This window comes from Myxine glutinosa, chromosome 4 (genome assembly GCF_964187855.1).
Source record: "Myxine glutinosa chromosome 4, kmMyxGlut1.1, whole genome shotgun sequence".
NCBI lineage: Eukaryota > Metazoa > Chordata > Myxini > Myxiniformes > Myxinidae > Myxine > Myxine glutinosa.
In genome coordinates this window covers 160,707,621-160,735,542 of record NC_136264.1, presented here as the reverse complement: position 1 = coordinate 160,735,542, position 27,922 = coordinate 160,707,621, and the positions used below count along the sequence as shown (strand labels likewise).

At 46.8% G+C, this 27,922-nt stretch overlaps 1 protein-coding gene across 3 annotated transcripts in view; it reads right to left on the bottom strand.

Moving 5' to 3' along the window:
- ALPK1 (alpha kinase 1) overlaps positions 1-27,922 on the bottom strand; it is a 302,227-nt gene that overhangs the window by 35,302 nt on the left and 239,003 nt on the right. For all 3 annotated transcript variants that reach the window (XM_068113909.2, XM_078776674.1, XM_078776675.1), the window contains 3 exons: positions 9,490-9,585; positions 6,310-6,414; positions 1,971-3,741 (listed from right to left, as the gene is read on the bottom strand). In XM_068113909.2, the coding sequence (XP_067970010.2) occupies positions 1,971-3,741; positions 6,310-6,414; positions 9,490-9,585 (1,972 nt within the window). The remainder of the gene's footprint in view (positions 1-1,970; positions 3,742-6,309; positions 6,415-9,489; positions 9,586-27,922) is intronic.

Here is a 27,922-nt window from a genome sequence, read left to right as displayed (position 1 = left end):
TTTGACGTCAAATAGGTCACAAGGTCAACATAGATCAAAGGTCAACCACTTTTTTCAAATTTCTAAAATCAATTTTCATCCGATTGACTTGAAATTTGAATAAGATTTGCATATCAGCGAACTGAATTCAACCACCAACTGTTTTTGAGATCAACATATGTCACCAGATCAATGTAGACCAAAGATCAACCACTTTTTTTCAATTTTCTAAAATCCTCAATTTTCATCCGATTGACTTGAAATTTGAATAGGATTTACATATCAGCAAACTTAATTCAACCACCAACTATTTTGGAGATCATCATAGGCCAAAAGGTCAACATAGGCCAAAAGGTCAACAACCTTTTCAAATTTCTAAAATCCTCAATTTCCATCCGATTGACTTGAAATTTGAATGGGATTAACATTTCAGCTAAATGAACTCAACCACCAACTATTTTTGAGATCAACATAGGCCAAATGTCAAAAACCATTTCAAATTCTAAAATCCTCAATTTTCATCCAATTGACTTGAAATTTGAATGGGATTTTCATATCAGCGAACTGAATTCAACCACCAACTATTTTTGAGATCATCATATGCCAAAAGGTCAACATAGACCTAAGGTCAACCACTTTCTACTAATTTCTAAAATCCTCAATTTTCATCCGATTGACTTGAAATCTAAATAGGATTTGCATGTCGGCTTACTGAAACCAACCACCAACTATTTTTGAGGGCAACATAGGTCAACAAGGCCAAATGGTTGTTCAAAAACAGAAGAGTTGGCTCACACCAAGGTGTCTGCGCAGGGTAGGTATTCTAAAAATACCATCTAGTTTATGAGAGTAAATATGCAGCTGCTAATGGCATTTGTATTATTTCATTAATAAAATCAATAAATAACAATTTATTTGATCATCACTTTACACTATTACAGATGATAACTATATGGTATTCATAGAATACTTGCCCTGCGCAGTCAACTTGGTGCGAGCCAACTCTACTGCTTTTTAATGGTTTTTATTTGATCCAATATGGCTGCCAGACCACGTGACCGATGACATCATAAATTCCATTCTCCAATATAATTGTTGCGTAGATCACACTCAATACATTTCAAACTGATCGGACGAAGCGTTGTACTTGTCGAATTATGATGTCAAAAATAAAGCACCAATGAAGCCATCATTAGCAACGCTTATTCCCCATGCAGAGTTCTTTACAATGAGCCACATTTCAATTTTTTCCATTGAGCGGTCTCGGAGATATAGAAGTGAAACTTTTTTCAGTTTTTACAAGAGGGCGCCTGTAAAATGTGACCCATGACGTCATAATTATCGTTTAAAAACTCTACAGGAGGAGGTGATCCTACGACGAAAATTCCGTGTCAATCAGACCAACAGTTGCAGAGAAAATAAAAATTTCATACTGATCAGATCAAGCGTTGCACTTGTCAAATTATGACGTCATAATGAAGGCACTGATGACATCATCATCAACATATCTTATTCCCCATGGGGAGTACTTGACAATGAACCATGGTTCAATTTTTTTCCATTGAGCGGTTTCGGAGATATAGAGGAGCAATGTTTTTAAAAGCTGGTGGCTGCACCAGATGACTTATGACGTCATAATTATCACAAACATTTTTTCTACACGAGGAAGCGTTGCTACGGTGCAAAATTTCATGTCAATCGGACAAATGCTTGCAGACACGTACATACACGTATGCCATATGTACACATACAACCAATCGCTTAACCCTGCATTTCGTTTCGCGAGCGCAGGGTTAATATTCCGACATTTGTGATAAAAGGAAGAAGAGGAAGGATTAACAATATTATTGAAAGCTCGAATTAAGTATACAGATCCTAGTAAATCAAGGGAAGCGTATTGTTTAGAATAATAGAAGAAGACAAAGTTATAAAGAAAATTAAATGAAGAGGTGGAAGGTAGAAGGTTTAGCAGGAGTTTTGGGATCACATACGGTAAGTGTGATTTTCTTTCATAGCCGGCATTGGTGGCCTTGTGTAGAGCAGGTTCTTAAGGGCCTTCGTTTTCATCACCGTCAGTGAAAGCAAACCTCCAGGATGACGTGGAGAATCCTCATCTTCACTGTTCATACTCCTGAGTTCTGTGCACAGATTCAGATACGGTACCGGAGGAGCCACCGACTGCCCGCTAGTCTTTGCGTTCTCCACAAAGATGTTGGATGAACGGTCTTTAGGATATTTGCTGTCCTTTGAATCCACATTTGGAAAAATAACTTCATCAAAATCTTCAGTCTTATTTTCAGGGCAAACAATGCCATGAGCATCAACTTCAACCGTGACCATTTTCCTCTCGGCAAAGGCTTTTCGTCGAGCAAGTGCAGTGTTTTCCTTCAAAACATTATCTGGATCATCGTTTCCATTCTCCTTCTGAAGTGTCACGGCACCAGGTAGAACTGCACAGGAATTGCTGCTTTTTGAAAGGTCAGTAGGCTGCAGAGAAATCTCTGCACCGATCATCTCAAATGACCCACTTCCCTGTGAACCTGTGGTCCTTTGCGAAATTGGCTTCGAGGATGAAGAAGCGCTTGAAAGATGCAAGCTGGATACTTTAACCCAAGAAGAACATGAAGAGCTATGGCTTCCTCGCAGAGAGTCATCTATTTCTTCCTCTGTTGCTTCCGAGGCATTTACAATCTCCGGCGATGGCTGAACTACTCTCTCCTTTTCTTCCAGCACATACCACTCTTCTGATGGTGCGGTTCCCGCATTTGCATCAACCAGCTGTGTATTGGATTCCTTCGCACCCACACATGAAACTGCATTATTTTGCCTCTGCTCTCCATCATCTCCGACTATTTTACTTGTGCTATTGAGATCCAGCTCCTTGAGGCCTAAAGTCAAGTTATTAACCAAAACAGTTCGACTGAATTTTGTGGATTCATCACATTCGGCGAGCAAAAAAGGGTCAGAATCCATTGCTGGGGCTTGGTGGTCACTTTCACCTTTTAAGATCTGCACCCCACTACAGGACTCATTCTCTGCCGCTGGAGTACTTCTGCAATCAGAATCTTTTGGCTGAGGTCCCCCAGAGTAGTGTTCTGTTGTTGCCACAACAGTAAAAATGCTGTGGCCAACTTTGGAGAGTTCTTTACTTTTTAGCACTCGGAATTTAGCACCCCGCTCCCTCATTATGGCCCCAAAGTTGTCAGTGGAAAGCAAGACTTTCTTTACGTTTGCATCGCGGTACCTATCGGGCATGCATGATGCAGCATCGGATCTCCTGTGCCGTCTTTCGTCAATTGTTTTTGCAAGACCTCGCACTGACTGCCAAACAACAGCTGCAGCTTCTTCCATCACGCTACCGGTATCGCTACTAGCCAGCCTTAGCCGTTTTAAAAGGTCTGCACAGAAATCGAGACCCCAGCATGCTTTGCGATCTTCAACCAAATTATTGTGAATGTTATTCAACTGACCTTCCACAACTCCATCACTATCTTTTCCAGGTCCCTCGGTTAACATGTCTGCTGCACTAATGTCTCCTTCCACTTCTTCTCTGCCCATTTCTCTGTATGCCACAGCCTGACCAAAAGCTGCAAGTATGAAAGCGTGAAGCTGCTGCCTGCTGGGTGCCTCTCCAACTCCACGCAACGACGTGAGGAGAGAAACTTCAAAGGCATCAGCTGCCTGGCGGACGCAAGTCTCTCGCTCAGAAGAAGGGCAGTCAGGAAGTTGGCTGTAGCTGAACAAACAGCTTCCACAGCGATTCTGTGATGAAGAACACAAGAAAAATTGGATCAAATCAAACACCAAGGTGCAAATCACACAATGTTAGGCTATCTCCAACCACTCCATCGGAGGTGAGCTTTTGGAGTTCCGCATTCGCATTTTCACGACAACCGGTTGCAACATTTGTTTTGGTTGTGTGAAGAGAGAGAGAGAGAGAGAGAGAGAGAGAGAGAGAGAGAGAGAGAGAGAGAGAGAGAGAGAGAGAGAGAGAGAGAGAGAGAGAGAGAGACAGAGAGACAGAGACAGAGACAGAGACAGAGACAGAGACAGAGAGACAGAGAGACAGAGAGACAGAGAGACAGAGAGACAGAGAGACAGTGTTTGGAAAATGTGATTCACCAGCAATTTGGCTTTGTTGTTGCCAAAGTGGAGCAAATACATCAACCCAGTTATACTGCACATTGACTACCACTAACAACCACTTGACTGAGGTCAATTCTACTAGTTGACGAGAAGAAAAGCTCTGCACTACTTTTCTCATTGTCAGATCATAAAAGGGTGCTTGTCTAACATGATCAAAGGAAAAAGGAAGGGTTGATGATAGAGAGAGGGAGAGAGAAAGAGAGAGATTTTTTCTTTTTTGTTCACAAGCGAAGTCGCTCTTTTGATAAGTGTGTTTCAAACAGGGGTGAGTTAGGAAGAAAAAAAAAACCACAACTTCTTTTGTCGTGAGAGATGCTTTGGATAGGCATTGAGAAAGGCAATGTTGAATCGAAGTCGAGCACAAAACACCACGAAGACCCTTTCAGGTTTGCGCACTAGCCTGCAGCAGTCTTTAACCCTCACCTCAGGAAGGGATTTATGAGGAGCCGCCTGCAGCCTCACAGCATCATGGGACAAGGGCTTCGCTACCATTGGTTCATGCTTGGTCTGGAGCGTCTTCCTTCAACTTGCTATCCACTAAAAAGGGGAAGTAGGAGAACGCTGCCAAACCAACTATGGAGTCCATGTATCGTTAAACTCTAAAATTTGATGAAATTACAGCTACTACACAACTTCACAGTTCTCATCGCGGGATGGGTGTTAGGTCCCCCCCCCCTTTTCTTCTTCTTCTTCTTTTTGTGTCCCCTTTTTAAAAAGGCACCCTTTGTCTGTCGCCTTTGTTCGCAAGTGTCGGCCACGCTTGCTCGCAATTCCAAAGAAATTTCTCGGAGGGACACTGCCATGCAATGAGTATAACCATCAACATCTCATTAAAAATCTATTCAGACGCAGGTCCCTTTCTCCAAGCAGAATTTATGTACCTGCCTTACATTTTTCCAGAAGCGCTCGCCTGCGGAGAGCACAGTGAGCTAGGGTGCAACCTCCGTGGCACCTCCCAACCAGATTCTTCCCTCAACCGATCCTCCCCATCTCTGCTCGCACCCCCCTACCCCCTCCGCGCTTTTGCTTTGTTTTTTTTTTTGTCCCTACGACAAACGGTCGTCTTAGAAAGGCGCAGCGGCTTCCCTGAATAGGGATTTTATAGCAGGTCGATTGGACACGGGGTACTGACCTGCAGTAAACAGCCAATTCATTTTTCACGCCCAGCGCAGCACACAAAAGCGCCCCAATCGCGCTCACGTCCTCCGCCAAACCCTTTTAAGGCACGAGATCCCCAAAAGGAAACAAAAAAAAATTACCGGACTCTTTCACCCCCTCCTCAAACTCCCAAACCTCTTCACCCACCCCCCCCCCAAATGCTCTGCCTCCCCCTGCCCCCCCAAACCTCTTTTTACACAACCCAGTTTCAGAATCTGCCCACTTGCTCCCTCAACCAAATGGAGATTGTAATTCAGTCACAGATGATAGGAACTGGACTTGTCACTTTTGCTCAATCGTTTATGATCATCAGGTCCATGATCTCTCTGTGCTGTTAGGAGCGAGGCATTATACCTTCAACTAAAACTACTTAGAATTACATTAACACATCGACTTATCATAGGCGGATTACAAAGTGATGGTGGATCTGAAACATTGCCTAACTTTTGACTGAAGGTTTTTGCTCCAAGTTGCCAGAGAGATTCCGCTCAATAAAAATCGTAGTCCAACTTCATACCTGTAAGAACATTATAGTTTAAGCTGATGGTATCACAATGTCCATATCAGCATGTTCAAATAGGGTGGGGGCAGAAACCCTCTCCTTTTGCACCCTATTGAACTTCCCAACCCCCGAATGCTTAACCCCACCCCAAACCAACCTAAAACCCATCCCACTAATGTAATAGCACTCAGCCTAAGTTTGCATGCAAACAAATAAGCACATGGCATCCTCATTTATATTGAAATCTTAGCACGCAGACAATGTCCACATCAATAAATTTCGATCATATATTACATTGTCAGATGTTTTTAATATATAAAAAACTGAGTTGGATGTGCTCTATACCAATTTCTCAAGGTAAGTGGAGGTAACCGTTAGGGAGTCGAGCGACCTCAAGGTTGCTTAAATTAAAAAAAGTTAACGGAGGACAAGTACGAAGAAACCATGGAAAGAGTTTCTGTGAAGGACCTACTGTAAAACTTTTAGAATATATAATCTACTTCCATTAGAAACACAGAACGTACCATTGAAAGAAGAACCAGAGGTGCAGCATACTCTACATGTAGAGCCGCTATCCTGGCAGCTGCGGCTCCCGCTAGCAAACGATGGCCACACGTCTTTATGAATGCCTGCTCGAGATGCCAGGGGCAGTGGAGATGGATATGGAAATAAAGGACAGAGAAATAAGGCCGAGAATAAAGATTACCAGCACAAAACGGCACGTAAAATGAGTGGTTGGACCATACTGAAGGCTAGTGGTGGGTGGTGAGGTAAATGGCATACCTGTGCCTGTCGTATTACTTTCAAAATCTGCTTTATGTAGTGTCATAATAACTTTCACTGAAGTGTTGTTGTTTAAAACACTCATGGAGACGCAAAGGGAAAATTGACCAAATTAAAGGATGCATTACAACCATTAATGCACAATAAAGTAATATTTGTGGCAGCAACAACAACAACAACAACAACAACAACAACAACAACAAGAAAGAGTAATCAGAGATTGCAGACCCTCGCCAGTACGTGTTTGTGTGGTGTATTTTATGGGGTGTTTATTAGTTGCTGTGTTTGTTTGGTTTATTGATGACGTCGATTTATGTTCAATCCAAAATGCCTGCTGAACCACACAACCGATGACGTCATCAATTTAATTCTGCCATTCAATTTTTGTCAGATCATGCTCAATAAAATTTCAAACTGATCGGATCAAGCGTTGTACTTGTCTAATTGTGACGTCATAATTAAGGCACCGATGACATCATCATCAGCATATGTTGTTCCCCATGGGGAGTACTTGACAATGAGCTATGTTTCGATTTTTTCCATGCAGCGGTTTCGGAGATATAGAAGTGCAAAGTTTTTTCGTTTTTTTTTCAAAATGGCGCTCATACCACTTGATGTATGACGTCATAATTACCATTAAGAAAATTCTACAGGAGGGGTCGCTCGTATGATGAAATTTCTTGGCAATCGGAACAACGGTTGCAGAGAAAAGCATACTCGCGTTCTGTGCGGACAAACAAACAAAGAAATGAAAAATCGGTCAGAGACCGAGGACTTGCCAGAATGTACTTTTTTATCGGCCATTTTGGACAAATATGGCGGCCAAACCACGTGACTGATGACGTCATCATTATTTGTTTTCTAAACTAATTTATTCCCAGATTATGCTCAAGAAATTTCATCTTGATCACATGAAGTTTGTACTTGTCGAATTATGACGTCATAATGGAGGCATCTATGACATCATCATTAACATATTTTATTCCCCAGGGAGAGTTCTTTACAATGAGCCATGTCTCAATTTTTTCTATTCAGCACTTTCCGAGATTATAGAGGTGCAAATGTTTTCGGTTTTTCCAAGATGGCGGCCGAACCACGTGACTGATGACATCATCATTATTTGTTTTCTAAACTAATTTATTCCTAGATTATGCTCAATAAATTGTATCTTGATCGGATGAAGTTTTGTACTTGTCGAATTATGACATCATAATGGAGGCACCTATGACATCATCATTAATATATTTTATTCCCCATGAGAGTTCTTTACAATGAGCCATGTCTCCAATTTTTTCTATTCAGCACTTTCGGAGATATAGAGGCGCAAAGTTTTTCGGGTTTTCCAAGATGGCGGCCGAACCACGTGACTGATGACGTCATCATTATTTTTTTCTCTACCAGGTTATGCCGACATGGCGCTCAAGAAATTGCATCTTGATTGGATGAAGTTTTGTACTTTTCGAATTATGACGTCATAATGGAGGCCTTGGGCTGCGAGAGTTAAAAATTGGGCACAGTCTATTCCAGGGCAAGACAAATACGTGTGTAAAGTTTGGCGATTCTACGTGCAACGGTGTAGATGCAGTGCTGCAAACAGACAGACAGACAAACAGACAGACAGACAAACAGACAAACGAACAGATCAACATACTTGCCGGAAATTTTTCCGGCAAGTAACAAACGAACAGATCAACATACTTGCCGGAATTTTTTCCGGCAAGTAACAAACGGACCCAAGTGCAATACCCTCTCTTCTGGTGAGAGTAATAATACAGTGATCTACATTGGAAACCATGTTCAAAAGTAGACTATCGGGCCAAATGGTAATTTTATCTAAAATAAAACCTGGATTAGATCGAGCCAGGAGTTAGGCTTTCTTTCCATCAATAATAACAATAGCACCAACAATAGATATTTTAACATTAAGGAAAGTTTTATTTTGACCCGCTTAAAGTCATTCCCGGATTCCAGCTCGACGGAATGAATGGCGGGCAGAGCGACGTGTCACGCAGGTGGTCGCTTGTGATGGGGGGCTGCGCAGGGTCAGGGCTGAGAGTCCAACCTCAGGGCCCTGGGGTCAAGAGGCAAACGCTCTTCGCCCGTGCTGCACTGCCAGCCATTTTAATCAGTTCTTATACCTAAACCGCTGGACAAATTGCTCCGAGACAGCTGCTATTGAATAGGCCGTCCTTAAAATCCCATCAGAAAGCATTCAAGTTCTTTATAGGGGGAACAGAGGTAGGGTGAGGCAGGAAATGCAAAGCGATAAAGAAACTTCCACATTAAATGTTTCCAGTGAAAAATGAGCTCGGCTAAAAACAAGCATTCCGCCAGCGAATAATAAGCCTCAACGACTTGTTTTTCTCATGTGAAACTTGTCAGTTCGAGAAATTTTACCTTTGTCTGTCTTATTAGAGGAAAAACTTTTGAACTACTGGACTGGAGAAATTGAGCAACAAAGTTTTGTTTTATACATAAAAGCAAATACCCAGAACATGCCCACCGTGAAAGGGAGGGACATTGGCACAGAATGTCACACAAGACAGCACCTTAGATTTGAATCCACATTCACAGTCACTCAACTAACGACAAGAATTGGCTAAAAATAATAATTACATTTGGTTTCTGGGCCAAGAATAATTTTAGGTCTATCTTTTTGTCAGATGCGCTTCTATTACTCAGATTATTTCTCGCAAAAGACAATGGTGAAGACAAACAGAGTGTATATGTATGTATGAGTGTGTGTGTGTGTGTGTGTGAGGAGGGGGGGGGGGGGGGGCGGGGAAAGTTGTGATTCGGAATGGGGACAAGGGGGGACTGGGAGGCTTGAAAACAGACAAGGCCCCTGGCCTCCAATGGCCCATGGGTCAAGTTTGGAGAGAGTGGAGTTGCAGTCCGTCTGGCCTGCCAGATGGCCGTACCGGGATGTATGGAGACCCGCTCAACATGCTGCTGAAGTTTTCATCGCTCATTGAGAAAATAATCTCTGCGAGGTAACCCAATGAACTGGAAATGCCCTGGAAAAAAAAATTCCGCAAATTAAACAATATAGGAATTAATGTCGGCCATTTTGTCATCTGCATACAGTAAGCTGAATTGGCAATTTAATCTATCGAGTGATTTTGTTATTTGAATCCAATCAAAACTTCAGGCCAGAATTTGGTGGGTTATTTAAATTTAGGGTTGATAAAATAAATGTTAACCACCATGGAAAATGAGGTGGAGCCGACGTTTTGAGCGTTAGCCCTCCTCTTTTACTCTGATGAACCACTGAAACATCAGCCACACCTTGATTACCACAGTGGCATACACACTCTTATTGGCCTAAAGTTGACAAAATCCTTTGTTTATCTTGTCTGATGATACAGAGTGACACTATTCAACACAGACTACTCATTAAGAAATATGGTAAAATTGCGTGGTCAAAAAATTACTTTTATTGCAACAAACACACAGACATGCACACACAAATACACACACACACACACACATAAATACATAACACACTTACACATACATACATAACACACATACATATAACACACATACACACATACATAACACACATACACATAACACACATACACATACACACATACACATACACACACATACATACATAACACACATACACACACACATACACACATACACACACACATAACACACATACACACACACATACACACATACACACACACATAACACACATACACACACACATAACACACATACACACACATACATACATAAAACACATACATATAACACACACATACACATAACACACATACACACAGATACAATCCTGACATGTCTTTCAATCCTGACAAATCTCACACTCTTACGATGTCTCTCCGAAAAGACCGACTGGACAACCCTCCCATCCACTTTCTGAATAATCCTCTCCAAGAAGTTCTGTCGTTCAAGCTTTTGGGTCTCACTATCTGCCATGATCTTTCCTGGGAAAACCACATTTCAAATCTGGCCTCCAAAGCCAGTCGCCGACTGGGCATCCTCCGTCGTGCGAAGTCCTTCCTTGGCACACCTGAGCTCCTCACCACATACAAGGCTTTCATCCGCAGCTCAATGGAATACTGCTCTCCACTATGGGTCGGTGCTCCTGCCTCACACCTATCTCGGCTTCACACTGTTGAAACCAAAGCATTCAGAATCATTGGAATCTCCCGCGATGAAGCTATCTCCGAGGGCCTCTCACTTACTCACCACAGGCAGGTTGGTGGTCTTTCTGTCTTCTACCGACTCTTCTCAACCTCTTATGGTGAAACTGCCAAAATCAAGACTCTCTGCTCACCTTCACTCCTTCATTCCTCTTTTCTCACGCCTCTGGAACAAACTCCCTCACTCTCTTCAATCCCACTCCTCCCTCCAGGTCTTCAAAACAGCTGTTCACCACCATCTCTTATCTTCCCCCATGCAAAACCTTGATCTTTTCTACCCCCGCTAATTTCACCCCAGATCAACTTTTTTGAAATACCAACTTCTTTCCTGGAAGTCCTTGTCGTATCCTTGTGTTTTATACTTCTCCCACCACTCCCCCCCTTCCCACGCCTCCTCCCCTCAAGCCCCCCCCTCCCACAGCTCTCCCGATGTCCCTGCTCTCAAATGTTGTGTTTGTGTGCTTCCCCTTCTCTCCCCATCTTGTCTACCGAACAACAGGTGGGAGCGAAGGTGAAGCCGTAGCCAGAGGTACTCCTGGGGGTGAGGTGGAGAGAGGGCAGTGCAAGGTGAGTGGGGAAGAGAGTTTTTGATAAAGATAGCAACCCCACCTCCAGGGCGAGGCTCCGGTCTATCATACCGGAGAAGGGAGTAACCAGGGAGAGATATTAAGGAATCAGAGACATCTTGAAGGAGGAAAGTTTCTGTTAGGCAGATTAAGTCTGGTTTGTCAGAAGCAACCTGTATGGAGAGATCAATCAGGTTTCAGCGCGAAGGCCCCGGATGTTTGAGGTCCATACCGTTAAGGAAGAGGAAGGGGGGAGCATCAGATACAGGACAGGGGAGAGGAGGGGAAGGGTAAGATGAGGAAGAGGAGGAGGAGGTAGGGAGAGCTGATGATAGTGTGTCAGATATTTCAGAAGAGTTAGGAGAAAGGGAAGGATGAGGAGGACAAAAGGTTTGATGTTGATTGGATGAGGCACAGTACGGTGTTGTTGGGGGGGGGGGGGGGGCAGAGGGAAGAAGCTTGGAGGAGATGGAGGTAAGAGTTGGAAGGGAGAGGAAGTGGGGAGGACACTTTGAGGAGGAGGGGTGAGAGGGGAGAATTGGAGAAAAAAGGAGGGTGGGGAGATTTGAAGGGGAGGAGGAGGGGGGAGTTTTGAAATGGAGGGGTGAGGGGGAGTTTAGGAGGGGAGGGGTGAGTTTGGATTTTAGAAAGTGTTGGATGGATAATGGAAAACGAACATTTATTGCAAAATGAGTTTCTTGTGATTTTCAAGTCAGAGATCCGTTTGAAAACGTTGGAGGATGGGTTCACAGGTGAGTTTAGGGAATGTAGGAAGGAAGAACTGCAAGAGATTGAATTTTTATTTGAAATGAAGAGAATGAATGAATGATCGTTTTAAGGCCATTTTCTCCGCTAGAGCAGGAGGTTAGCCTTGCGGGCCCCATGACAATCATGGTTCCCTGTTTGAGGCAATGTTTTTATGGCCGGATGCCCTTCCTGATGCCAACCCTTGGTCGCCTCTTTTGATGCGCTGGTGTACCTATTCTAAACCGGGGTACACACCAGAATCATTCATCCCAGCAAGCTGGTACTCAATTTGCCGACCTCGGAAGGATGACAGGCTGAGTCAACCCCCCTGGCGTTAATTCAGCAATCGACCGGGATTCGAACCCAGGTATCCTAGGATCCCAAGCCGGCACCCTAACCACTAAGCCAACACAAGGGATATTTGAAATGAAGAGAGTTGGTGAGCAACTCGAAAACAACCTTTTAAAGAAGAAGAAAAATGTGCTATAATGTACAACAGAATACAACACTTCAGGGGGAAATTTAAACATTTCAAAACGAAGCTGTGAAAACAATCTGGGGAAATTCCCTAAATGAAAGCATGAAGGATTCCTATGGGGGATTGAGGATTCCAGCACAGGTTCAGAAGCAGGAACAGAAGGATAGGTGATTGACAGAAAGGAGAGCAGAGAACAAAGGAACAGGGAGGTGTATAAGCAATGTGTTAGTATGGGAGGAGCATACATACTGTTGTGGATATGAGAATGTTTTTTTTTTTTGTTGTTGTTGTAAAAGGTTGTTGAAAATATCGCCCCTCCTCCCTCCGTTTGTGGTTGTATAAAGGTCAAAAGGGCGTTCCCGTAGTTAGTTCCATAAAGCATACATGAAGGACACCATAATACCCCTGTTCAGTAGTTTATTTCCTTATTATGTGTATTAGGGTAAGGCCTTGTCTTCCATTAAGATGACACTCCATTGCACCAAGTGAAATAAGATAGATTCCCTTTCATGCCCCATTCCCACTCCCAAAACTTCTACTGCCAACTACAATAGCCGCCATTAAGCATGTGCTCAGCTCGGGGAAGAAGGGCGTGCCTGCCCATCGTCATCAAGGGTGGAGTCAGACCAATCAGGGCCAAAGCGAGCTCACCGAGGGGCGTGTCCTGAAGGCCGGCGGCTTGATCGCCTGAGGCGCTATAAAAGCGCGCGCGCAGGAGCCGAGTGTGTGTGGTTGAGTTGAGTACGAGAGGAGTTGAGTAAGGGATCCCTACAAGAGCAGCTTCAGCCACAGCAGCAGCAGCCACAGCAGCAGCAGCCACAGCAGCTTCAGCCACAGCAGCTTGGGGGCCTTGACGGCAGTTTGGAGCAGGGCCGCGAAGGAACGGCGTGCACGGGTGCATGAGGAAACAGTGCGCTGTCAAAAGTAAGGGTGAGTGCGCGACCGAGTGTGGTGGTAAAAGTAGTAAGAGTGACACGGAGCGTGAGTTGGTTGTGGCAGGTGAGAAAGGATGTACACCTGGAATGGAAGGATGCACACCTGGAATGGAAGGATGCACACCTGGAATGGTAGAGCGCGTATGGGAATGCACGCTGGAATTGGTAGCGGGGCACGTGATTGGCTGTGCAAGTGAGAGCACACCTGTGGTTGTCACAGAGGAGGTGACCAAGGAAGGGGCGCGAAGAGGTGTGTTGGTGAGGTGTGCGAACGACAAGTGTGTGCAAAGGTGTGCGGTGGTCAGGTGTGTGACCAAGTCTGTGAGCGGAATGAGTGTACCTGGGTGTGTCAGGGAAGGTGCAATGACCAAGAGCATGGAGACGGCTGGATGTATGAGCAAGGAACGAGCTGCTGGGTGTAAGCATGCGAATGGAGCATCGACGCTAACCGGGTTAGCGGTTAGAACGCCGTTCAGCCGAATCGCGCCCTCGGTGCGCGCCGGGCAGCTTCGCGCGCCGCGAGGACCAGCGGGGATCCGAACCACGGCGGTTTCGAAAGAACCGCCGTACGCGATCCACGCTGGGCCTCGCTCGGAACGGCCGCGTCCGTGCTCCACTAGGCGGGGCGGGCAGCCTGATAGGAAGGGTCGTCATGGCGACCCCTTTTTGTTGAGGCGTTCCGGCAGGTCGAGATCGGGCCATTGGATGGCTCCGTGCCGAGGTGGTGCGTGGGATCTCGGCCCGGGTAAACCCCCGTCCTTGCACCGAATGCCGGACGCATCCAGCCGCCGGCACCAAACAATCCGCATTCATTGCTCGGCCGTGCGAAGCCGGGCTGTAGAAGTGAATTGGCGCACCGAGAGGCTCAAGTGAGTAGACTGTAATGATGAGGATAGTGTTTTGGCCCCGAAATTAGAAAAACAAAATTTGATGATTGGCAAAGGATTGGCAGAGTGATGATTGGCAGAGGATTGGTAGTGATTGACAAATTTTTTGATTGGCTGGAATTTGGTGAGCAAAATTGGTAGTGGAAGGTGCCCGATGTGGTGGGATGGCAACTCTGCCATCTCTCACAACTGGGGCAAAGGAGCACTAGTTTTATGGGGTTTGGCAGTGAAAACTAGCCCAGGAGGGTTTGGATAATGTGTAGGGATCTAGAGAAGATGACAATAGGTAACATTAAGATTAGGTAGTGACAATGATACCTGTAGTGGGGACGCAGGTAGATTAGAGTGGATGATAATGACATGGTATGTGCTTAGTTTAAAGGGAAGACGGGGAGCACTAAGTTAGCAGGGCAACAGGTAGATTAGATGATGCCGTGTGAGTGTTGGAGGTGTATAGAAGTGTATTGTGAAAAGTGTGTGAGGAAAAGATGTGATTGCACAGGTGTGCAACTGAACAGGTGTATGGAGCAGTGGATGAGTGAGTGATAGTGATGTGAGTTGTGCTGACCAAATGGTCCAGGAAGGAAGGAGGGTGCAAGTGGCACCAGGTGTGATTGCACAGGTGTGCAACAACAGGTGTATGGAGAATGGTCGTGTGAAATACATGGAGTGTGGAATATATGGAGTATTGGAATGGATGGTCGTGGAGTGAGTATGGGGGAAACTGTGGAGTGGAGTGGATGGTGCGAAGGTGTGAATGGGGGAAGGATGGACCCCCATCACGAATACCCGGGGAGGGTAGTGTAAGTGTTAGGTAGAGGGTACAGGTAAATTGTGGTTGGATATTGGCATCTGTGGTGCGAGGTGAAAGAATGGTATTTGGATGGGTGCATTAGTGTTGTGGAAATGGCTGGGCGTGTAGCCTGTTAGTGTGTGTAGTTGGTTTGGGCACTCCACCACTGTTAGGATTTTTTTTTTATTTTTTATTTTTTTTGTATACAAGATCGAGGCTCGTGAAAGAGCGAACATTAATCACACAGAAAGACAAACAGACACACAAAACAAATAACATCGGGAGCGGTAGACAAGATGGGGAGAGAGGGGGAAGGACACAAACACAACATTTGAGAGCAGGGACCGAGAGACATGGAGACATCGAGAGAACTGTGGGAGGGAGAGGGCTTTGGGGCGGAGGCATGGGAAGGGGGGGGGGGGGGGTGGGAGAGGTATAAAACATATGGACACTGCCAAGACTTCCAGGAAAGAAGTTGGAATTTCAAACAAGGTGGATCTGGGGTGAATTCGTGGGGGTAGAAAAGATCAAGGTTTTGGATGGGGGAAGATAAGAGATGGTGGTGAACAGCTGTTTTGAAGACCTGGAGGGAGGAGTGTGATTGAAGTGAGTGTGGGAGTTTGTTCCAGAGGCGGGAGAAAAGAGGAATGAAAGAGTGAAGGTGAGCAGAGAGCCGAGATTTCGGCAGTTTAACCATCAGAGGGTGGCTGGCAGATCTTGTGCGACCTGTAGGAATATTTGGGGGACAGAGCACAGAGAGAGCTGGGGGAGCAAGGCCGGAGAGGAGTCGGTAGAAGACAGAAAGACCACCTACCTGCCTGCGGTGAGTGAGTGAAAGGCCCTCAGAGATAGCTTCATCGCGGGAGATTCCAATGATTCTGAAAGCTTTGGATTCAACAGCGTGAAGCCGAGCCAGGTGTGAGGCAGGAGCACCAGCCCATAGGGGAGAACAGTATTCCATTGAGCTGCGGATGAAAGCCTTGTATGTGGTGAGGAGCTCAGGTGTGCCTAGGAAGGACTTCGCACGACGGAGGATGCCCAGTCGGCGACTGGCTTTGGAGGCCAGCTTGGAAATGTGGTTTTCCCAAGAAAGATCATGGCAGATGGTGAGACCCAAAAGCTTGAGCGACAGAACTTCTTGGAGAGGATTGTTGAGAAAGTAGATGGGAGGGTTGTCCAGTCGATCTTTTCGGAGAGACATAGTAAGACTGTGAGATTTGTCAGGATTGAAAGACGTGTTCCACATGTTTGACCAGTCTGTGATTTTGTCCAGGTCTTCAGAGAGTGAGGAGGCTGCAGACTGCCGATCTGAGGGAAGAGGAATGGAGCGGCAGAGAGTGGAGTCATCAGCAAAGAGATACAGAGGATTTTCCAGAGAGTCGGAGAGATCATTGATAAAGACCAGAAAAAGCACAGGGCCCAGCACACTGCCTTGGGGAACTCCAGCCTGAACGGGAAGGGGAGATGAGAGAAATCCATTCAGGGCCACACGTTGACTACGACCAGAGAGGAAGTCCGCAAGCCATGCATGGAGATTTCCATGGATACCATAGGAGGAGAGTTTGGTGAGCAGAGCTGGGTGCCAGACCGTATCGAAGGCACGTGATATGTCAAGGGAGACAGCTCTGATTTCCTGTTTGGCATTGAGGACCTCCATCCATTGTTGAGACAGCAGAAGCAGCATGTCCAGAGTAGAGTGACCTGGTCTGAAACCAAATTGATGATCAGAGATCAAGCCATTGGAGAAGAGGAAAGATTTCATATCCGAAGCAATGATGGATTCCATGACTTTGCTGATAATTGGGAGCAGGCTGATTGGTCTGTAGTTGCAAGGATCTGTTTGTGCACCTTTTTTGTGTAAAGCGGTAATGTTTGCTGATTTCCAGGATGCTGGCAGATGACCTTGAGCAAAGGATAGGGTGAAAAGAACAGAGAGAGGGTGAGATAGAGCGGCAGAGCAGGATTTTAGGACCCGTGGGCTGATGCCATCTGGTCCAGTTGCAGAATCAGAGTCGAGGTTTGACAAAAACTCCTCCACCTTGTCAGGAGAGAAGGTCACAGAGTTTAGGAGCAGTTTGGTTCGACTGGGAAAGGTGGGAACAGAGAGAGATGGGTTTGGGACTAAGGATTTTGAGGCAAACACAGAGTTGAGGCATTCGGCTTTGTCACGTGCGATGTCAACTGTGTGGCCATTTGAGGTAAGGGAGGGGATGGAGGGGGAACAAACACCAGAAACGGATTTGACCAGACGCCACCAGGATTTGGAGGAAGGAGACAGGTTTGAGAGTTCATTCTTGAGTGAGGAGAGATAGTGCTTCCTGGCACTCCTGAGGGTAGACACACACTTGTTCCGAGCTTGGTGGAAGGAACTGAGATTTCCTTCAGTTGGATTAGCTTTCCAAGAGGCAAAGGCAAGTTGTTTCAGGGCAACTGCCTCACCACAAGATTCAGTGTACCATGGACGGGAGGAAGGGTAAGACAACTGAAGGCGAGATGGGATAAATCTGTGCATGAGAGAGATCAGTTTGCTTTGGAAGAATTCCCAGGAAGAATTGATGTCAGAGGCAGTGGAGATGGGAGACCAATCCAGACGATTGATGGCTGCTTGAAGACCGTCCCAGTCGGCCTGAGTGAAATGCCAGACTCGTCGACGCTGAGGAGGCTCTCTGAGAATGGCCAGAGAGATGTCCACTTTGACAAGCACATGATCAGAAGAACCGATTGGAGCAGAAGAAGAGCAGCAGACATTAGCAGGGAAGTTAGTCATAACCAAGTCTAGAAGAGAAGATACTCCATTGGCTGAGATCCGGGTCGGGAAATTGACAGATTGTGTCAATCCCAGTGAGTCACAGAAGTCCTTTGCTGAGGTGCCATGACTGGTGAGAGAGGAACCCACACCCAACCAGGTGGCATGATGACAATTGAAGTCACCACATATGAGGAAGAGAGAGTTGGGATGAGTGGATAGAAGTTGGTCCATGTTGTCAGGCAGTGAAATGTAGATGGAGTCATCACTGTTTGGGGGACGGTACAGAACACATATGAACAAAAGGTGGGAGCGGAGAGGAAGCCGTAGCCAGAGGTACTCCTGGGGGTGAGGAGGAGAGAGGGCAGTGCAAGGAGAGTGAGGAAGAGAGTTTTTGATAAAGATAGCCACCCCACCACCAGGCCGAGGCTCAGGTCTATCATACCGGAGGAGGGAGTAACCAGGAAGAGATATTAAGGAATCAGAGACATCTTGAAGGAGGAAAGTCTCTGTTAAGCAGATCAAGTCTGGATTGTCAGAAGCAACCTGTATGGAGAGATCAGTCAGGTTTGAGCGAAGGCCCCGGATGTTTGAGGTCCATACCGTTAATGAAGAGAGAGGGGGAGCATCGGGTACAGCACAGGGGAGGGGAGGAGTAGGGTAAGATGAAGGATGAGAGGGAGAGGAAGGGAGAGCAGTTGTTAGTGTGTCAGCGATTGCAGAAGAGTTCCAAGAAAGGGAAGGATGAGGAGGATGAAAGGTTTGAAGGTGAAGGGATGAGGCACAGAGAGGGGTTGTTTGAGGGGGGGCAGAGGAAAGAAGACGGTTCGGGGGGGTGGAGGTATGAGATAGAAGGGAGACGAAGTGGGGAGGAGGCAGCTTTGAGGAGGAGGGGGAGGAGGGAGAATTGGAGAGGAATGGTATGGGGGGAGATTTGAATGGGAGGGGTTGGGGGGGAGTTTTGAAGGGGAGGAGTGAGGGGGGAGTTTAGGAGGGGAAGGGCAAGGGGGGAGTTCAGGAGTGGAAGGGCAAGGGGGGAGTTCAGGAGTGGAGGGGTAGGGGGGGAGTTTAAGAGTGGCGGGGCAAGGGGGGAGTTTAGGAGTGTAGGTGCAAGGGGAGGGATTTGGATGGGAGGGGCAAGAGGGGAGTTTAGAAAGTGGATGATTAATGAAAGACGAACATTGAAAACAAATTGGGTTTGTTGTGATTTTCAAGTTAGCAATCCGGTTCAGAATGATGGAGGGGGGATGGAATGAATGTGAATTTAGACCATGTAGTGAGGGAGACGTATAAGATATTGAATTTCTTTTTTTGAGGTGGAAAGAGTTGGAGAGGAAATTGAGAAAAGCCTTTTAAATAGGAAGAAAAACAGCGTGTTGTAAAATACCACTGAGTAAAACACTGAAGGGGAAAGGTTATACATATTTAAATAATATTTAAACAGAACCGTGAACAATCTTATGTGCACAAAAATACCAACGGGGGGAGAGCCGAGAGGGACCACCACGATTCACGTGAAGGGCAAACGGTGGATGGCAAGGAGTTCCTTCGGCCAGGTGAGGATGTCGGCCAGGTGAGGCCGCAGGTGGGCTCTGGGAGCCGGTAGTTGTTGTGGATGGGGCCCGAGGATCCGGAGGACGGACCCGGGTAGCCCAGTGCCAGAGGGCACCAAGGGGTGACAGAGCCAGGAGGGGCCTTCCCCAATTAGATAGGTTAGGGTGAGGAGCTAGGTAAGCTCGGGTGGCAACTACAGTGGTGGAGGTGTGCAGGTGGGTAGACCTGCTGGGAGAGCTACACGACCCAGCCCGGAAATTGTGCAAGGGCACAGGGAGATGAATCGGGGGAGTGAGACCCCAAATTGAGAAGCACCACAGTTTGGTCAATGGGAATTGGTTTTTAGAACCCATAGTGTAAGTTGGCCAATGGATTGGCAGGGAAAGACCCCGGGTAGTGTAAAGTGTGTTAAAGTCATTTAGAGGATAGTTAGGATTGAAGTCTCCTCGCACCATCTGCATCCACTCACCTGGGATGATGTACCTCCACACCATGCCAGGTTGTTTTATTATTTTTGATGCAAATGTTTGGAATGAGAGACGCATCATGACGTGGGTGTGACATTGTGCTTTGTTATTCCATCTCTCCCTCCTTATGAGGATTGATGATGAATTGGGTGATGGCAAATTTTGGATAGAGGGATTGTGGAGATGAATTTGGTATAGGGGAAATATGGGGAAGACGTGACAGTAGCGACGAATTTGTAAATGTGTAGATTTTGTACATATGGGGTAAGGGCAAGGGTAGTGTAGGTGACCGGGGGGGTGATGTACGGTAGGGACGAGCTTTCTCACTTCGCTCTCCGTACGCACTTCGCCTTGCATTGCCTTGTTTGATGTGTACCCTTGAGACCTTACCCCTCGCTCATCTGTCTTTTCCCCCTTTTGTCTCCCACATGAGGACTGTGCACCACTGGGCGCCGAGGGGAGCGTGCGGGAGTCCGCCATTGTGCGCCCGAACTCCCAGAACCAGCTGTCTGCATCGATGCACCACATTATGGACCACATGTCTGTGGCTGAGCACCACTTATGGACCCCATGGGTTGGGGCATGGCCCCTCTGCTGGAACCGGCCATGAAGGACCGAAATCTTGCTGGCGGACCTTGGCCACAGGGCACCGATGCCCCACAGGTGAACCACACTAGTCGGCCCCCTGTGGGCCATAAATAAAATAAAAATGGACACGTTGGGTGCATTTTATTGTAATACAAATAGGCCGCCAGCAAAGGAAGATGACAACACCAGGAAGATAGCAATAGCCAGCAGAGGGAGCCGAAGAGCAAGAGACCATCTGCAGGGTTAGGGGTTGTCGGTTTATTTTATTCATGAACAGTGATGACTGTGCACCGATTGGTGCTTGAGGGTGTGTTGGTGCGTTTTGGGTGCTTTCAGGGTGCATTGATGCAGAGCAGACTGTCTCCCCCCCAAAAAAGAACAATCACAGGTCCTGGGTTGCGTTTTGTAAATAAAGTAACGTCATTGTAAATAATGCTCCCCACCGTCAATGTATAGTTTGAAGACCATTCCGCAATTCGGTTAGCTGTGGGCGTGAGTCTGTTAGGTAGGGTGCAATGGAGCAGCGGGACATATTTATTTGTGTTTTAAAACTGTCGCACTCAGGGTCAGGTTAAATGTAGAGGGAACTACACCTATGTGCCACACTAAAAGTTAAAGTTATAGGCCCAGGATGTGCCTAAGAGGAGGAGGGTGCAGTGTTGTGGATATGAGAATGTTTTATTTTATTTTATTGTTGTTGTAAAAGGTTGTTGAAAATATCGCCCCTCCTCCCTCCGTTTGTGGTTGTATAAAGGTCAAAAGGGCGTTCCCGTAGTTAGTTCCATAAAGCATACATGAAGGACACCATAATACCCCTGTTCAGTAGTTTATTTCCTTATTATGTGTATTAGGGTAAGGCCTTGTCTTCCATTAAGATGACACTCCATTGCACCAAGTGAAATAAGATAGATTCCCTTTCATGCCCCATTCCCACTCCCAAAACTCCTACTGCCAACTACAATAGCCACCATTAAGCATGTGCTCAGCTCGGGGAAGAAGGGCGTGCCCGCCCATCGTCATCAAGGGTGGAGTCAGAGGGCCTGTGCCCACCAATCAGGGCCGAAGCGAGCTCACCGAGGGGCATGTCCTGAAGGCCGGCGGCTTGATCGCCTGAGGCGCTATAAAAGCGCGCGTGCAGGAGCCGAGTGTGTGTGGTTGAGTTGAGTACGAGAGGAGTTGAGTAAGGGTTCCCTACAAGAGCAGCTTCAGCCACAGCAGCAGCAGCCACAGCAGCAGCAGCCACAGCAGCTTCAGCCACAGCAGCTTGGGGGCCTTGACGGCAGTTTGGAGCAGGGCCGCGAAGGAACGGCGGCTGTTAAACGAGCTGATCGATAAAGGGCGGCGGCTGCTAATCCCCGACCCGACCGTTCTGCGGGTCCAGCTGAACCTTCCTCCCCCTCCAGCCATCCACCTCCTGCCATTCCTGTCATCATTCCCCGCGTGAGTCTGTCTTTTGTTTGTTCTGTCCTGGGTTAATTAAGACTGTAGGTAAGCTAGCATTGCACTGTGTCTCTAATATCTTCTGTAAATTATTTTCTTATCTTTCCTTCTTCCTTGGTTTCTTTCAATCCTGTACATAGTAATAAATTATATTTGTATTCCTTACCCTTTGTCTTTCTTCTTCATCACATCCTTCGCTTTAGTCTTTTCCCCATTGAATACCTGTGGCGTGATTTTGGCCAACGTTCAGGAATCGGGTTAGTCGGGGTAACTGTTAGGGCCGCGGCGCCATCCGCTCGGCAAATCAACATCTTATCCGCGGTCCGTAACAATACAAACATAAAATATGCATACAGTCACGTGAAAAAGTAAGTACACCCCATGTAAAGTTTTGACTTTTTCAACATATTTCAACATACAGCTATTTGATCTTCATTTCAACAATATTGATAGATAAAGGTGATATAATATAACAAATATCATGAAACATTTACATTTTGTAGTCCATTGTATAATTTAAATAAACATAAATGCAAATTTCGCATGTGGAAAAAGTAAGTACACCCTTGGCTCTAATAGGTGGTATTGCCCCGTTTGGCAGAAACAACCTCAAGTAGGCGTTTCTTATAACTGTCTACCAGTCTCTGACATCGACTGGGAGAAATTTTTGCCCACTCCTCCATGCATAATTCTTTCAACTGTGCGATGTTTGAGGGGTTTCTTGCATGCACAGATCGATTCAAATCCCACCACAACATCTTGATGGGATTTAGATCCGGGCTTTGACTTGGGACCGGGGTAGAAATCGCGACACGGGGTGTGGGGAAGCCGGCGACCGCTGAGGTGGAAGAGGGAATTTTAATAAAGCCAGCGGTCGTCGAGGTGAATAAAGAAAAAGGAATAGTTGAAATCGGGCTTGTAGAGACGGCAGAATTAGAAGAGCACCAGCAGAAGGAAGAAATGGATTGTGCACAAATAATAAGTTCACATCCTGATGCCGTACTTGCGAATCCTTATAAAGATTTGCAGGTGCGCGTGGAGAGGAGGATCCCAAAGGTGAGTAAGGTGGTATATGGTGCTAAGAGGTTTTGCAGAAGGATGTACTTTTCGCGCGCTTGGGATCCCAGCGTACCATGGGCGTTTGTGGGGGGTCCGTGGTGTGCTGTGTGAGAGAAAATGGCACACGTGTGAGGAAAAAGTGTGCGTTGGAGAGTGAGTGTGTTACAAAGTGTGGGAGTGATACCGAGTGCGAGAGCGAATGCACGTCGGAGGGTATGTGTGAAACAGAGTGTGGAAGTGGGAGTGAGTGTGACCAGGAGAGTGAGATGGATGGAGAGAGTGTGCGAGAAGGCACACCTGAGTTGGTGGTGGCGCGGGTGTGGGAGGGCACGTCGGAGCGTGTGAGTGGGTGGATGCAAGAGTGCACCCCCATGAGTGGTACGGAGTACATACCGGGAGAATGTGCGCAAGAAGGTGCACGAGAGGTGTGGTGTGTAACAGGGAGTGCGGTGGTGGAATGGACGGAGTGTGTGGAATGCATGAGAGGTGCTGAGCCGCTGGGGTTGGTGAGTATAAAAAGGAACGCGTGGTGTGAGCATGTCCGGGGAGCATCGACGTTAAACGGGATAGCGGTTAGACCGACGTTTAGCCGACACGAGCACTCGGTGCGCGGTGCGCTTTGTTTGCTGCGGGGACCGGCCGGGACCATAAGCGCGTCGCTCCTGTTCGGGGCGTCGTGCACGATTCGGGCCGGGCCCCGCACTGAATGGTCGGTGCCGCGTCAGAGCGGCGATCGGCGCGATTCCGGAGGAGGGGGGCCGGGTCGGACCTTCGCCCCTTGGCGGGGATGGGGTTCTGACCAGGCGAGCTTCGGTCGTCGGGCCGGAGGCCGCAAGGCTCCGCGCCGAGATGGTGCGTGGAATCTCGGCCCGAGCATGCCTCCTCCCTCAGAATCGGATGCCGGACGGACCCAACCATCAGTAGACCAAACCACCCGAATTCATTGCTCGGCTTTGCGAAGCCGGGCTTTGAGAATGTAACGACGCACCGAGGCTCAGAATACTGGACGAATAGGGGTAGGAAATTGATGATTGGCAAATTGGATTGGCAAATTTTATTGGCACCAATGATTGGCAAATTTTCCAGAATTCCAGAACCCTCCATTTCTTTCTCTTCAGCCATTCCTTGGTGGATTGACTGGTATGTTTAGAATCATTGTCATGTTGCAAGGTCCACCTTCGGTTGAGCTTCCTTTCTGACAGATGGCCTCACATTATCCTCAAGCACCCTCTGGTACAATGAAGAATTCATAGTGGATTCTATGATTGTGAGCTGCCCAGGCCCTGATGCAGCAAAGCTGCCCCAAACCATAATAATATCCACCACCATGCTTTACAGTTGGTATCAGGTTCTTGTGGTCAAATGCTGTCTTTGGTTTTCGTCAAACATATCTTCTGGTACTGTGGCCAAATAGCTCTACCTTTGACTCATCTTTCCAGATCACATTGTTCCAGAAGTGCTGATCTTTGCCTCGGTGTTCATTGGCAAACTTTAGTCTTGCCCTGATGTTCTTTCTGGACAGCAACGGTTTCCTCCTGGCACACCTCCCATGTAGATCAAATTTGTGCAGCCTCTTTCTAATGGTAGACTCGTGCACTTTGACATCAACATTAGCTACCTGTAGGTCCCGTGATGACATTCTGGGGTTCTTGGAGACTTCTTTCAGCATCTTGCGGTCTGCTCTCGGGCTGAACTTGCTGGGGCGGCCTGGCCTGAACAAGTTGGCAGTTGTTAGGAATCTTCTCCACTTGTAGATGATCTTACGAGCAGTCTAATGATTGATTTCAAATTGTTTGGGGATCTTTTTAAATCCCTTCCAAGACTCGTTGGCATCTATAACCTTCTTTCTGAAGGCCTCAGAGAGCTTTTTTGATCTAGGCATGGTGACGCTGCGCACTTCAATAACAAAGAGCAAACCAAACTAAATGTCTGAGGTTTAAATAAGACAGGTTCCTCCAAGATCCTCTCTAACGATGTTCTAAACATTTGCACCTGAGCTGGTGCACCTGATTCTAATTTTAGGTACATATTTGAAGTAGTGATAAATGTAGGGGTGTACTTACTTTTTCCACATGCGAAATTTGCATTTATGTTTATTTAAATTATACAATGGACTACAAAATGTAAATGTTTCATGATATTTGTTAAATTATATCACCTTTATCTATCAATATTGTTGAAATGAAGATCAAATAGCTGTATGTTGAAATATGTTGAAAAAGTCAAAACTTTACATGGGGTGTACTTACTTTTTCACGTGACTGTACATACACACAAACATACATACATATATATATACAAACATACACACACATACATACATACACACACACACGTACAGACACATAATACATACATACATACACAACACAGATACACATATACACATAACACACATACACACATACATACATAGTACGTACATAGTACATACATACACACACACACACACACACACACACACACACACACACACACACACACACACACACACACACACACACACACACACACACACACACACAACGCACACATATATACATACATGCATACATACATACTGTTACGGATTTATGTGGATTTATGTGAATTACTATTCAGGTCTTTGCTTATTAATGTGTAGTCGATTAAAGGTTGTTGTGATTAAAGGGTCAGGAGCCCTTCGGGGGAAAAGGCGACCGGAAACGGAAGAAGAAAAGACACGAGGTCCGGGAGAAGCAGCGATCTTCCTCTTCCTCGCCCAGCGCCGAGAAGAGCGGTATCGATATTGAGCAGCGTGGGGAACGCTGCGTGTGAAAGCCCGTCTGGCGAGAGGAGTTACCTGGACGTGTAATTACCCATTTACACGTCAAGTCGCCGTGGGTTCGTGCACGGAACCAAGCGTCCGGCACAGTTCGCCTCACCGTCTACAAGGACGCGTACGGGTCGCACCTTGGGCCTCGCGCGCGTTGCAAGCCGCGCTTGGTTTTGCCCCGTTGCTTGGCAAGGAGGTGTGCGCTGCAGCAGCTGTCCCCGGTACGAGACGTGCACGTTTGGAGCACGTCCGTCCGGGGTTCGTTCAACCGCCCGTGTGCGGAGAAGAGAGACATTGTGAGGGACAGTGACCGTGACCCAAGTGGTCGTGAGTGGGGACAGGGGGGGACACATATGTAAGATGGCCATCTTTGTAATATTGATTGTTGATTGTTGATGGTTGGGGATTCCTTGGGGGAATATATTATTGATTACTCCGGATCCTTGGTGTGGGGTTTCTTATTGACTGAAATTCATATTGATTGCGTTACGCAAGCGTATAAATCATAGATCTTTCTGGCGGAGTTCCTCTCACGGTCCGGGGGTCACCGAGACCAGGTAGTCACCGGGAGGACCACGTAACAGAATTGGGGGCTCGTCCAAATTACGATATGCGGATTCGCAATTGGGTCTACGTCCGGGATCTAAAATTGTATAAAATAATAAAATAATATTTTTATTAATTAAAATTTATTAATTAAGTATTAATTGGTAAATTTTTGGGAAATTAGGGGTAAAGTCTTGGGTGAAGGTTAACAGGTGTTAACGATAGGCACCATGGCATTTGTGGCACAGAACTTTGCGGTAACACCTAGTGAGGCACAGTTCCGAGCGTTTCTAAAAGCGGACCTCTTGAAATTGGCCAAACATTTTAACTTGGAGGTCCGAACTAATTTGAGGAAGGCAGAGTTGCAGACCACGGTGATACAGTCTATGGTGGGATTAGGAACATGGGACGAGTTAGCCTGGGAGTGGCTACCCGAAGAACCAGAAGACGTTGAGCTCCGGAAACTGGAGTTGCAATTACGGAGTCGGAAACGACTTCGAAGCATTGCGTGACCTGATGCTGGTGGAGGAATTTCAACAGTGTGTCCACGAGGACATCAAAGTGTACCTGCAGGAAAAGAAAGTACCGAAGTTGTGGGACGCAGCCACCATGGCAGATGATTATGCCTTAACACACAGGATAGGGGTCCACGAACCTAACTCCTCGCCTAGATCTCTGCAGGGGAGGTGTGGAACAGCAGGTGCGGAGAACGACAATACATGGCGGCGGCCTCGAGATGATTATGGGGACAACGCTGATACCCGAACTGTTCGAAATCAGGGGGCTACGGGCCCAAGACAAACTTATTTTTCGGGGGGGCCGAGGCAGACCACGAGTTTTTCCTCCGGGCCTACTTGCGCTTTTTGCAAGAAACCTGGACACTTGATGTCCAGTTGTTACCTCATGAAAAGGGAAGACCCAGAGCGGAGTCCGGCTATTACCACTCCGAATGCGATGGCAAGCGTAAGAAATCGCCCACAGAAGAGTTACCAACCATTTATTTATGAGGGGTTGGTCTCACTCAAGGGAGACTTGACTAACCCAAGACCGGTTAGGGTTTTGAGGGACACAGGAGCCCATCAATCCTTAATGCTTGAGGGCATTTTGCCATTGTCAAAGAGTACCGCAACTGGTGATAGTGTTTGGTTACAAGGGATCGGTGGCTGTGTTAGTGCCCCACTTCATGTCATCCATTTGGAATCCGATTTGGTGTCAGGACCGGTCACTGTCGGTTTACAAGCCACGCTTCCTGTAGAGGGAGTATCTGTGATTATCGGGAATGATTTGGCCGGGGGGCAAATTTATGGTAACCCAAGGGTGGGTAAAGAGCCCCGCAGGGGAAATAACACCACCCCCGCTCGGGATGGCGACAAAAGTTCCAAGTTATTTGTAGGGGGACTGAACTTCAACACAGAGGAAGAAGTTCTGACCTCTGTCTTCAACAGATATGGGCCGCTGGTGGAAGTGCGGGTGGTAAAAGACAGGGAAACGCAACGGTCAAGAGGGTTCGGCTTTGTCACGTTTGCAAGCACAAGAGACGCCAGAGAGGCAGAGAAGAATTGGAATGGTAAGG